This window comes from Rosa rugosa, chromosome 2 (assembly GCF_958449725.1).
Source record: "Rosa rugosa chromosome 2, drRosRugo1.1, whole genome shotgun sequence".
Classification (NCBI taxonomy): domain Eukaryota; kingdom Viridiplantae; phylum Streptophyta; class Magnoliopsida; order Rosales; family Rosaceae; genus Rosa; species Rosa rugosa.
In genome coordinates this window covers 42222569-42233808 of record NC_084821.1, presented here as the reverse complement: position 1 = coordinate 42233808, position 11240 = coordinate 42222569, and the positions used below count along the sequence as shown (strand labels likewise).

At 39.7% G+C, this 11240-nt stretch overlaps 1 protein-coding gene across 1 annotated transcript; it reads left to right on the top strand.

Moving 5' to 3' along the window:
* The first annotated feature begins 6882 nt into the window (after positions 1 to 6882).
* On the top strand, positions 6883 to 11240 carry LOC133734021 (65-kDa microtubule-associated protein 1). Its single transcript, XM_062161683.1, has 10 exons — positions 6883 to 7036; positions 7719 to 7804; positions 7909 to 8112; positions 8216 to 8464; positions 8581 to 8796; positions 8878 to 9033; positions 9110 to 9421; positions 10088 to 10175; positions 10460 to 10608; positions 10747 to 11240. Exons 2-10 carry the CDS (start codon positions 7739 to 7741, stop codon positions 11056 to 11058), a joined length of 1752 nt encoding a protein of 583 aa, XP_062017667.1. The 5' UTR covers positions 6883 to 7036; positions 7719 to 7738; the 3' UTR covers positions 11059 to 11240.

Sequence of the window (11240 nt, the reverse complement as noted above, 5' to 3'; positions counted from 1 at the left end):
TAACTGATGTTAAGCACTTCGATGAAGTCAAAAGTATTGTTAAATCCACATTTAAAGTCCTCAAAAAATTAATACCATTATATATATATATATATATATATATATATATATATATATTATTTTTTTTTTTTTTTTTTTTTTTGAAATGGTGCTGGTACGGCTGCCCTCAAACACTGATCAATGAAACTGTAAAATACAAAGGAAAACATAGAGCCTGAACCTCATATTATAATAAGCATCAGAAATACATTGTGAAATAATACCAGGAGTCTCCACAAAGTCTATATATTCTAAGAGCATTTTCAGCAATGCTAGCCATTTTTGAGTCAAATTTTAGCTAAAGTAACTAAAAATCATTTTGGCTAGCCACTTTAGAAATACGTGTGCATCAGTGCTCTCTATTTTAGCTAGTTTTGAATTTATATTATTTTTTTAAAAGAATATTAAATAGTTTAAATATTTTTATAAATTACATAAAATAACTTAATATGAATGTTCTAAATTATAGAGAGCCTAATCTCACTCTCTATATTTAGGAGCAAGGAAGCTAAAAGTTATAATAGAAAGTCACTTAGGAGTCTGGTGCAGCTGCTAAAATATATAAAAAGCTAAACATGCTCTCTAAAATAGCTGAGGAGCTAAAATAGAAAGTCTGCTAAAGATGCTTTAACATGCACCAATTATCCAAGAGTATTCGACTGGTTACTCTATTTGCTTTAACAAAACGGTGACATAATTAAAAAATAACTCAATCACGAAGAAGCATTATTACAAATAGCACAACTTTCCTACTATGTTATCACATGAAAATAAATTTGGCGATACTCTGTTTCATCTTGTCACTAGGAGGTTATATCTATTTGATCAAGTAAATAGCTTGTCGCCTCGCTAGGCCAAACAAGAGACATTGAGTGTGCAGTCTCAGGACAATGCCCATGTTGCCCTATCAAAAAATGGTAGGAACTTATTGCCGCCATAAAGACACATCTAACTAAAAGTAAAAGATAGTAAATTAAGAAAGAAAAATAACATGGGTTCAGAGCCCAAGCTCAGGCCCAAATACCACCAAGCCCAAGTCTAGGTTAAACACTGCAGAATACACATCGCCCCCATCCTGCTTGCGCCACCCTTGTCGTCCCACCACCAGCAGCCTCGCCACTGCCTCCTACTTAACACTGCGCGATCTTGAGCCATCCCGCCGTCATCCCCATTACGCTGGAAGAAGTGCCTCCGCTACCTAGATCGGTCTAAACCGCACCAACTAGATCGGATCCAACCGATCCGCTATGAGCGCAATGGATCCCAGCGATATCACCACACTGTCAACACCACCAGGTGACCTCCGATCCAGCGACACCAACTCGAATGACACATCAAACCGTCCGCGCTCCGCTTTAGGGTAAACGACACTAGCATCGCCTGCTAGCCATCTAACCATCGCCACTTATCCCCCTTAGAACCTCTAGACGATCTAGACAGCGATGCCATCCCTATAGCGTTCAATCCGACTGAACCACGTCGGACACTCGGTCCCCACTAACCCGTTCAACTACGGCGCTGTGAGGACGTGTCGTCGGATAAAGCATAACACCTCACAAGCTTGACCAGACGCGTGTGGCGTATTCTAGGTCAGAGAGCTTTTATTACACTCCTAACTTTATGTTTAGTTTTTATTTTATTTTTTCTTTCAACCATTACATAATTTTCATAATGTCTAAGTTTTGCACTAAATATTTACACATAACCATCATTTCACTTAAGAGAATAAGCTAGATACAAGGCTGGAAGCATTAGCAAAATTTGTATTGTATACCAGGTCATAAATATTACATATGTACATATTGAAGATTGAGTTCGTTTACGGTACATTAATGTTTTGATACATCAAGTAGACTACCTTGATACAGAGGTAGACTAATTTGAGATAATGTCAAGCTAGTCTACTTAAGCATGGACTCAGTCTAACTCTGTATCAAATCCAATATACTTGATGTATTGATATATTAATATACCATAGAAGTTTCCTTGAAGATTTCATATAAATTCTTCATAATCTCTAATTATATCATAACGTTATGAAATTTCTAATTGATCTTTTTGTGAAGTTGTAGCATTCATTGAATTAATTTTAGTTACTTTGACTATAATAAAATGAGTACACATGAGTATTCTTTTTGTGTAGTTTAATTGTAGTATTCATTGAGGTCAACTCCCTTTAACTACAAGCATGCTAGGAAGCACGAGTGGACCGACTTAAAATGAGCTTGCCTGTTTATGATCCAAGTCTAAAACTCAAGTGCAAGCTCATTCTAAGGTGGCAAACATGTAAGTCGGTCCCACTGGGCGTGCCAAAATGTTTGGCTCCAATTTTGCTGCAGCTGGTCAACAGTCTCTTTTCTTGCGCGGGCGTGCCAGCACCGTTCGGGTGCGGTCGTCAGGGGTGTCCCTTGACCTGACTTCTATCAAGCGATTGTAGACGAGGAGAGCACCAACCTCGTCGTGGGATTCTTTGTGCCTCGTGGTGAGGACTTTTGCTGAGCTTCTTGAAAATCACCAAATCGATACTCGATGTTGTAGATCGAGCAGAGCGAGAACCACCGGGAAGTGAGGAGAACTTGCTAAAGCGTGACTTTAGCTTGGCTGGGTTGCTAGGGCGTTACCCTTGCTTGGCTGGTTCTGTAACCGTTGTGGTCGCGGCACTACCGTCGGCTCCCGAGGAGACTAGGACCGAAGCACGTTGACAGAGGGTTTGGTGGCACTGAAAGTCGGCTTCTGAGAAGACTAGGACTAGGAGTGTGATCACCGGTAAGAGAAAGAGAAGGAGAGGAGTTGCTCTTAGAGAGGTTTGCTCTAGAGAGAACTTAGATCATCTTAGAGATGTTGTTGTTGTATGTGAATGGGTGTCTGTGTGTTTTAGAATGAGAGGAGAAGGTGTTTATATAGGGAAGAAAAAGAAGAGTGAAATGATGAGTGGAAGAAAAATAATGAAAGTAGATCTAAGTTCACTTGTAAAATATGGAAAAGATAGAGAAAAGATGAAATGAAAGCAAAGCATGAAGGTGCAGCAACATGGAAGTGGTGATGATCTATTAAAGAGATTGTAGAAGAAAAATATATCCAAGGAAAAAGAGAAAAGCATCTAGCTTTCTTCATGTGGGTAGGAAACATGAACATGTGAATATTGAGCTGGTTTTAGGTCAGTTTCTGCCCCTTTATTCCTTCAATTATTTCTCCAACAAGACTTCATTATATGCCTTCGACTTCTTCATATGAAATGTTCCACTATGAGTGTAGATCATCCTGACAAATTTTCAGATTTTTATTCCATGTGGTTGGGCCGAAAATACTGCTGGACCTCTTACAGGTCCAATTTTCCAGTTTTGCTTCTGTAGAAAATTGGGCTGATTGTTTGAAGGCCTTCCACTCAAACAAAGCTCTTGCACTCTTTATAAGAAATGATTCTTGGGCTGTCTAGAATGGATCTGGAAAGTTTCAGCACATTTCGATTTCATTTGGTTAGTCTGCCACCCCTCCTCCTTCCTTGTCTAGCTCGGTTTTTCCTAGCCGAAGTAGGAAAATGTGCTAAAGTTGACTTTTCATGTTTCCATGCTTCCATGCTTTCATAGTAGGCTTTATTTAGCCTCTAAATATATATTTCGAACTTGCCCTTTAACTACAAGCATGCTAGGAAGCACGAGTGGACCGACTTAAAATGAGCTTGCCTGTTTATGATCCAAGTCTAAAACTCAAGTGCAAGCTCATTCTAAGGTGGCAAACATGTAAGTCGGTCTATTCGTGCTTCTTGTAGTGATGGTTGACCCATTTGATATTGTGTTCGGGCTGTACCGACCCACTTACACCGTTGAATCACAATAGCGTTGGTGATGACAACGATGGTATGTGAGGTAGGAAATGAAAAATGGTTCATACGGTAACTGACCCTTTGCTCCTTATAAATTTCAGTACCTCACGTTTTGAAAATATCAATACGGTAACTGAAGTTTTGACCCCGACCTAATATTAGTTTCTAGAGCCATTATCTTTGTTAAGAAGGTTGCCGTTGGCAATTTTTGAAGGGCACTTTCATCATTTTATGTCTTAAACCTCACTAATCTTAACCATATCCCCATTCCACCGATTAACACCACTAGCAAGTTCTTTCCTCCTCCTCCACCACCACTACCAGACATAAGGACGCGAGGAAGAAGCAGTCAAGAACAATTAAGGGAAAAAGAAATCGGAGCTGCCCAAAGTCAATTTAACACAATCCTTGACGAGATCAACAACTCCCCAAACAACTTTGCATCAATACCCTTCCAAATCCACAAACAAATTTCCAAATCCACAGACAAAAGTTACTGTCCTCTGTGCCATGGTGAGGTGGGTGCTGGCGGTGGAGACGTGGTGGTTGAGGAACTGGATGAAGGTGGAGGTCTTGAGGGTGTGGCAGCTATCTGGAGGTGGTTGTAGAATGAAGCCATGGAATTGCACAAGCTCCAAATCAAGTCCTCCATTTCTTTCTTACTCAAACTCACTCTCAATCAGATTCTCTCTCTCTCCCTAAAAATTTCAAGAAAACTAATGGGTGTGGTTTGGGATTGAAAATTTGAGGCTTTCCACTCCATCCCATCTCCTTCTTTCACCTTTTTCTCCACTCCAAACCCAATCATCAAGGCCTGAGAGACTGTATTTTTCTGGGTTTTTCTTCACCTTTTGCTGCATGTTTATGTATTTTTATGTGGCCCTATTTTTCAACAGGAAGTTATTGTAATTTGGAACCCATTTGTATAATTATTAGCTTCTCATCAGTGAATACCCATTTGTATCATTATTAGCTTCTTATCAGAATACCCATTTGTAATTTGGAACCCATTTGGAAATCCTCTCGAGGCTCTCAGTGAATACCCTATTGAATTGTAAGTGCGTTTGCAAAGCATGAAATTTTTAGTTTCTGGGTCTAGTTTTGCTCATCTCCACTACTCGAGATCACCATTTGGCTTCTTGTTGAAATCCACTGCTTCAAGCACACTTGATTTCGTTCATATAGATGATGATAAATGTGCGGCTGGTTCTGATGATTTTCTGCTCGAGAAAATGATGTGTTCTCCTGAAAATTGCTTATCCATTGCGAAATTTGATTTGATAAACTCCTGCAACAGTTTATTATGCTTGTTTGGGTCTGCATTTAGAAGCTACTTGTATGTGTGCAATCTAATTTTGAGGGAGCTCTTCATTGGGTTCCCACCAATTTTGAATGTTCTCAGTTTATACATTCTTTCAATTTCGAAACAGAACAATTTCGAAGGCTACCACTGCCTTCAAAAGAGCGACTTTACTTTTAGGATGGTTGTTTGAAGTTTGGGTGTGGGACTAAAATTCGGGTTTGAGAATGTTCTTGAAGGGGAGGGACTCATCGTCGGAGTAGGGGTCATCATGGGTCGGGTTAGGGTCGACCTTACCCTAAATTTTAGGACATAGGGTTGGGCCGGGCCGAGCCTAGTCAAAATCAAAAAAATTTAGGGCCGAAAGAGCCGGGTCGGGCCGACCTTCAGAATAGGGCCAAAATGGGCCTTAATTTGTTTAACAAAAAGAAATACATTATTTTTATTTTTTTTCTCAAAATGTGGCTCAATGGTTATATAGGTAATACAAGACTCATTGTTTTTTGTTGATCATATTTAATACACACACACATATACATATTGGAATTAACTTATAAGTTATAATATTTATAAAAGATTAGTTAAAGTGGTTATATTCAATTAATTATCTCTCTAAATCTCCCAAAATTAATTGTTATTTAACAAAGAAAACAAAAATTAAAGAAAGTAAAGTTTAGAAAATCAATTACAAAAAAAAGTGATAAGTTGTATGTTATAGGAAAAAAAAAAATATATTTAAAAAATAGAAAATTAATAGGGCTTAGTTAGGCGGGCTTAGAGGGTCGGGTCGGGCTTGGCCCTAACGGGCTCAAATGGGTCGGGCTTCATTTGCATGGCCCATACCCTACCTTATTTGAGAAAGGGTCGGGTCGGGTCGGGCTTAGGGCTGAAGGGCTAAATGATGACCCCTACGTCGGAGGTTAGGTTGGCATGGCGGCGTTTCTTTTTCTGGTCGGCCATTGTTGAGAGAGAGAGAGAATATTTAGAGATTTTTTTTTTTATTAAGATATGAATGGACGAAAGTGCCCTTCAAAATTGGCTAGTTGGCAACCTCCGCAATGGAGCTAGCTAACGGCTCTAGGTACCAATATTGGGTCGGGGTCAAAACCTCAGGTACCGTATTAATATTTTCAAAACATGAGGTACCGAAATTTATAAGGAGCAAGAGATCAGGTACTGTACAGACTGTCTTTTTCGTAGAAAAATGGTGAGGTCTAATCAAAGAGAGAAAAAGAAAAGAAAAAATTGAAAATTGAAATAGAAAAAAAAAAAATTGAATGGAGATGCAATTTCCAAATTGGTCTAAAAAAGGTATGAATAAAGTCACGCTAGCACTAATAAAAAAATGGTTAAAAAGTAAATAAATCCACAAACTAGTACTAATGACCAAATAATTGCCCGGTTTTAGGATTGGCATCCGACATGTCATTTCCAATTTCGTCTGTCTAGTGTTAATGAAGCTGATTGACCATTGACCGTATGCTCTCTCTAATTTCTATGGACCATCAAACCCAGACAAAATAACCAGTCAAACCATTGACCGTATGCCTCACACTCCCCCCCCCCCCACCCACCCACAGTGTCACATCCGTAAATAACCACTAAAACACCGGCAAGTCCGGAATCAAGATTTTCCTAAACAATCTAATAATTATGGTACGCGCGGGGCCCCACCCATGACCCCATTTTCATCTGTACACTGTGTTCTATAATCTTCTCTGTCCTTTGCTCTGCTCTCCCTATCTTTTAGTGTGATGCACTGAGGTAGACGCACACTCACGCCACTCCCTCTCTCTCTCTCTCTCTCTCTCTCTTTCAGATCTGAAACCCAGAGACGCCCCAGAAGCCCTTGGTTCAGCTACAAGGACGATCCGGTGAGCATTTTCTCTGCTGCACTACTCTCACCCTCCTTCTGTTTCTTCCATTCTGTAATATGGTGTTTGTTTGCTAGTTCTATAAAGATCTGAGTGTTCTGAAGCTCTGTTGTTCTTGATCGAATGTTGGGTTTTATGGGTTGCTGTTGATAATGCATTTTCTGTGTGATTTTGCATACTGGCCTAGCTTGAGATTTTTCTTCTTTTATCTTGGATTTAGAGGATTGATTTTGGTTTGTGTGGACTCCAAGTTGACCTGAATGTGTGGGTTTGATTGTTTGTTGTGCTTTGACTTGGTGGTGGTTGTCGTTTTTGTGTAGTCTGGTTGATTTTGAGTGATCTGTGCTTGGAGCTTTAGTGTCGTTTGTTTATCGAATGTAGTTTGGGAGTGGATGTTTCTTGTGATTTAAAGGGCCTCTGTAGTTTTTGCTTCTGTTTATGGCAGTTGGTGGATGACCTTGAACAATTCTACTCCATGTTTTGTTCTGATGTATTGAGCCTTTTCGGTGATTAGTTATTCGGCTTCTTGTATGATTGATGTTGAAAGGTGTTTACCGCTCTGCTTGTCTGGTCTGGTTGTTTATCTGGACCTTTTCTTCATGTGTTTAGTTTATATGTTGTGCACTTTATCATGACATCGCATAAGAGATACTGAATGGTTTTGAACATTTCTATGGAGCAGAGTGTAGATTTTGACAAAAAATGGTCACGGATGCTAAAAACCCTCTTGGAGAAACCACCTGCGGTTCTTTGCTGCAGAAACTGCAGGTGACTTATATTTTTCACCTTTCATTGGCTGTCCCTTTTTATTCCCCGGAATTTCTATGTACTGTCGAAATTTGTCCATTGAACCAATCCATGATTTACTGCAGGAAATTTGGGATGAAGTTGGTGAGAGTGATGAGCAACGAGACAGAATGCTTCTGCAATTAGAGCAGGAGTGTCTGGATGTATACAAGAGAAAGGTTGAGCTGGCAGCAAAGTCAAGGGCACAGCTTCTTCAGGCACTGTCCGATGGCAAACTTGAGCTTTCCACTCTTCAATCAGCACTTGGAGAAAAAAGTTCTGTTGGAGTTGTGAGTGTATTTTCTTCACAAGTGCTCTTGATCTTTTTGTTGCATGTCAACATTACTATCTGAGACTATTGTGGGTAATAATTAACTGCTAATGTGGTTACAGCCAGAGAAGACTTCTGGAACAATCAAGGAACAGCTTGCGGCTATAGCACCAGCACTGGAACAGTTGTGGAAACAGAAAGAAGAGAGAGTAACCGAATTTTCTGATGTACAATCACAGATACAAAAGATTTGTGGAGAAATTGCTGGGAACCTTTCTCTCAGTGAGACTCCTGCTGTTGATGAGTCTGATCTGTCCCTGAAAAAGTTAGATGAATATCAATCCCAACTTCAAGATCTTCAAAAGGAAAAGGTAAATATATATCAACCTAAAGAACAATGGTTTCCTAAAGACAAATAGACTATTATAGTTATCTATTCTTAGCCTGCATCAACTTATGAATGTTAATTGCTCAATTTATCTGGCAGAGTGAAAGGCTGCACAAGGTGCTGGAATTTGTGAGCACAGTGCATGATCTTTGTGCTGTACTTGGAATAGACTTCTACAGTACTGTTACAGAGGTTCATCCTAGCTTGAATGACTCAACTGGTGTGCAATCCAAAAGCATTAGCAATGAAACTCTATCCAGGCTGGATAAGACAGTCTTAGCACTAGAAGAAGATAAGAAGCAGAGGCTGCATAAGGTATTTTTTATTCTCTATGCTCATAGGAAAAAAAAAAAAAAATTCAATCCATGAATTAAGTTTCGCATCTTTGCTCTGCAGCTTCAAGAGTCGGCAGCACAGCTAATTGATCTCTGGAATCTGATGGATACCCCTGAAGAGGAAAGGAAACTGTTTGACCATGTTACCTGTAACATATCAGCTTCAGTTGATGAAGTGACAGTTCCTGGGGCCCTTGCGCCAGATCTAATTGAGCAGGTAATTAGCCATTGAATACATTGTTCGAACAGTTTATGATGGCGGTTTACTCATTTTCTCTATTTTTGTTATCAAGACTGAGATTGAAGTTGAGAGGCTTGATCAGTTGAAATCAAGCAGGATGAAGGAAATTGCATTTAAAAAGCAAGGGGAGCTTGAGGAGATTTTTGCTCGAGCGCACATAGAAACAGACACTGAAGCTGCCAGAGAAAAGATTATGGAACTCATTGATTCTGGGAGTGTTGAGCCTACTGAGTTACTGGCTGACATGGATGATCAGATAGCAAAAGCGAAGGATGAAGCTCTCAGCAGAAAGGACATATTGGACAAAGTTGAGAAATGGATGTCAGCCTGTGAAGAGGAGAGTTGGCTTGAGGACTACAATCGTGTAAGTAAACCCTCAATTAGTATAATTTTACCTGATAAGAAATTTGGCTAATGCTGCTCTGTAATTGTTGTCCCCCACCATTACATCCAGATACTTGACCCCACATGGATGCGATTTCACTTAGCTTGAGAGTGGCTTAATAATTTCTGGTTAATGCTTTTGGCCTGAACTTACTCTGGCAAATACAATCTGAATTGTGTAGTGGTGTGCAACTGTGCATATGTTGCCAAAACAAATTAGACACTGTATATGGTTAATTAAGTGGGTAGCCTTCCGCTCCCCATCCTGCCCTCTTGGTAAAGGGAGAGGTATTTGTTAATTGCTGAAGCTGGTGGACATGCTTATATCAATTATGTCACTAAGGAGTTACTAGAATAAAGAGGCTTGGTATGGAACCATACGAGGATTTGTCAAGTCTTTTCCACCCATCTAATCACCTCCAAACTATATAGTTGATCATACAGGAAAAAGTAATTATCTCATTGCTGGCAGTTAGAGCAACCATATAAATCGTATTAGACTAGTAATTGGTCCACACGGTTGTCCTTATAGGATGGATTGCATACGACCTAGCATTTGTGCAACACACTTGACTCTTGCATTTTTTATACTCAAGATTTCCATCTTCAGGTGTTTCATCTAACCAACACTGTCATGCTGAAACAGGATGAAAACAGGTACAATGCAAGTAGAGGTGCACACCTAAATCTAAAGCGTGCAGAAAAAGCACGTATTCTGGTTAACAAAATTCCAGGTATGTGCAGGATGAGGGATTAAAGAAGTTATGTTGATTGTGTATCATACAGATTCAAAGTTGATAGAAAGTCGTATGTGCATGATAAAAGAAAACTTTTTGGCGTAATAGAGTAAAATTAAACTGTGCATGATATATGTGTAATTTTTGTGTGGCCCTGTTGCCCTGTGTATATGCATGATAAAAGAAAATTAAATGTTTATAGGTGCCAATTAGCACTCCTTGACTTGCTTATGTACCATTAGTTTTCACATTTCTTATTATTCATTTTCTTGGCAATGTAGCTTTGGTTGACACACTGGTAGCCAAAACTCGTGTGTGGGAGGAAGAACGTGGCATATCATTTACTTATGATGGTGTTCCTCTTCTCGCTATGCTAGATGAATATGCCATGCTCAGGCAAGAAAGAGAAGAAGAGAAGCGGAGATTGAGGGTAAGTTTAATTGAGTAGATTAGGAGTTGCTTGATATGACCTGAATTTGTTTTACCAGTCCCACACTTTGTTTTGGTTTCCACATCCAATTTTTTGTCCTTTTGAATCATATAGTGTTATAACAAGTTGCTTTTGCAGGATCAGAAGAAGTTCCAGGAGCTACAACACACAGAACAAGAAAGCGTATTTGGTTCAAAGCCTAGCCCTAGCCCTGCTCGACCAGTTGGCACAAAGAAGGTAGTAGGTCCTCGTGCAAATGGTGGTCCCAATGGGACTCCCAGACGACTTTCACTTAATGCTAATCAAAATGGAAGGTCGGCAGTGAAAGATGCAAAGAGGGATCCTAGACCTGTTGCTCCTATGAACTATGTTGAAGTATCGAAAGAGGATGCTGCATCCCACATTTCGGGAACTGGTTCTGGCAGTGACCCAATTCCGGCTTCACCATAATAATAACAGAGATCATATTTGTAGGTTACATCTCTGTCAAGTTTAGTGTCGTGACTGGTTACTGCTTTAGGGATATAATGTATGAAACAGTGAGGGTAAATTGGAGAGTGAACTATCAGTACCTGTGTATGTTGTATTGGCATTTGGAGGCTTTCTAAATACATGTTGCTTTCTCTGTTCAA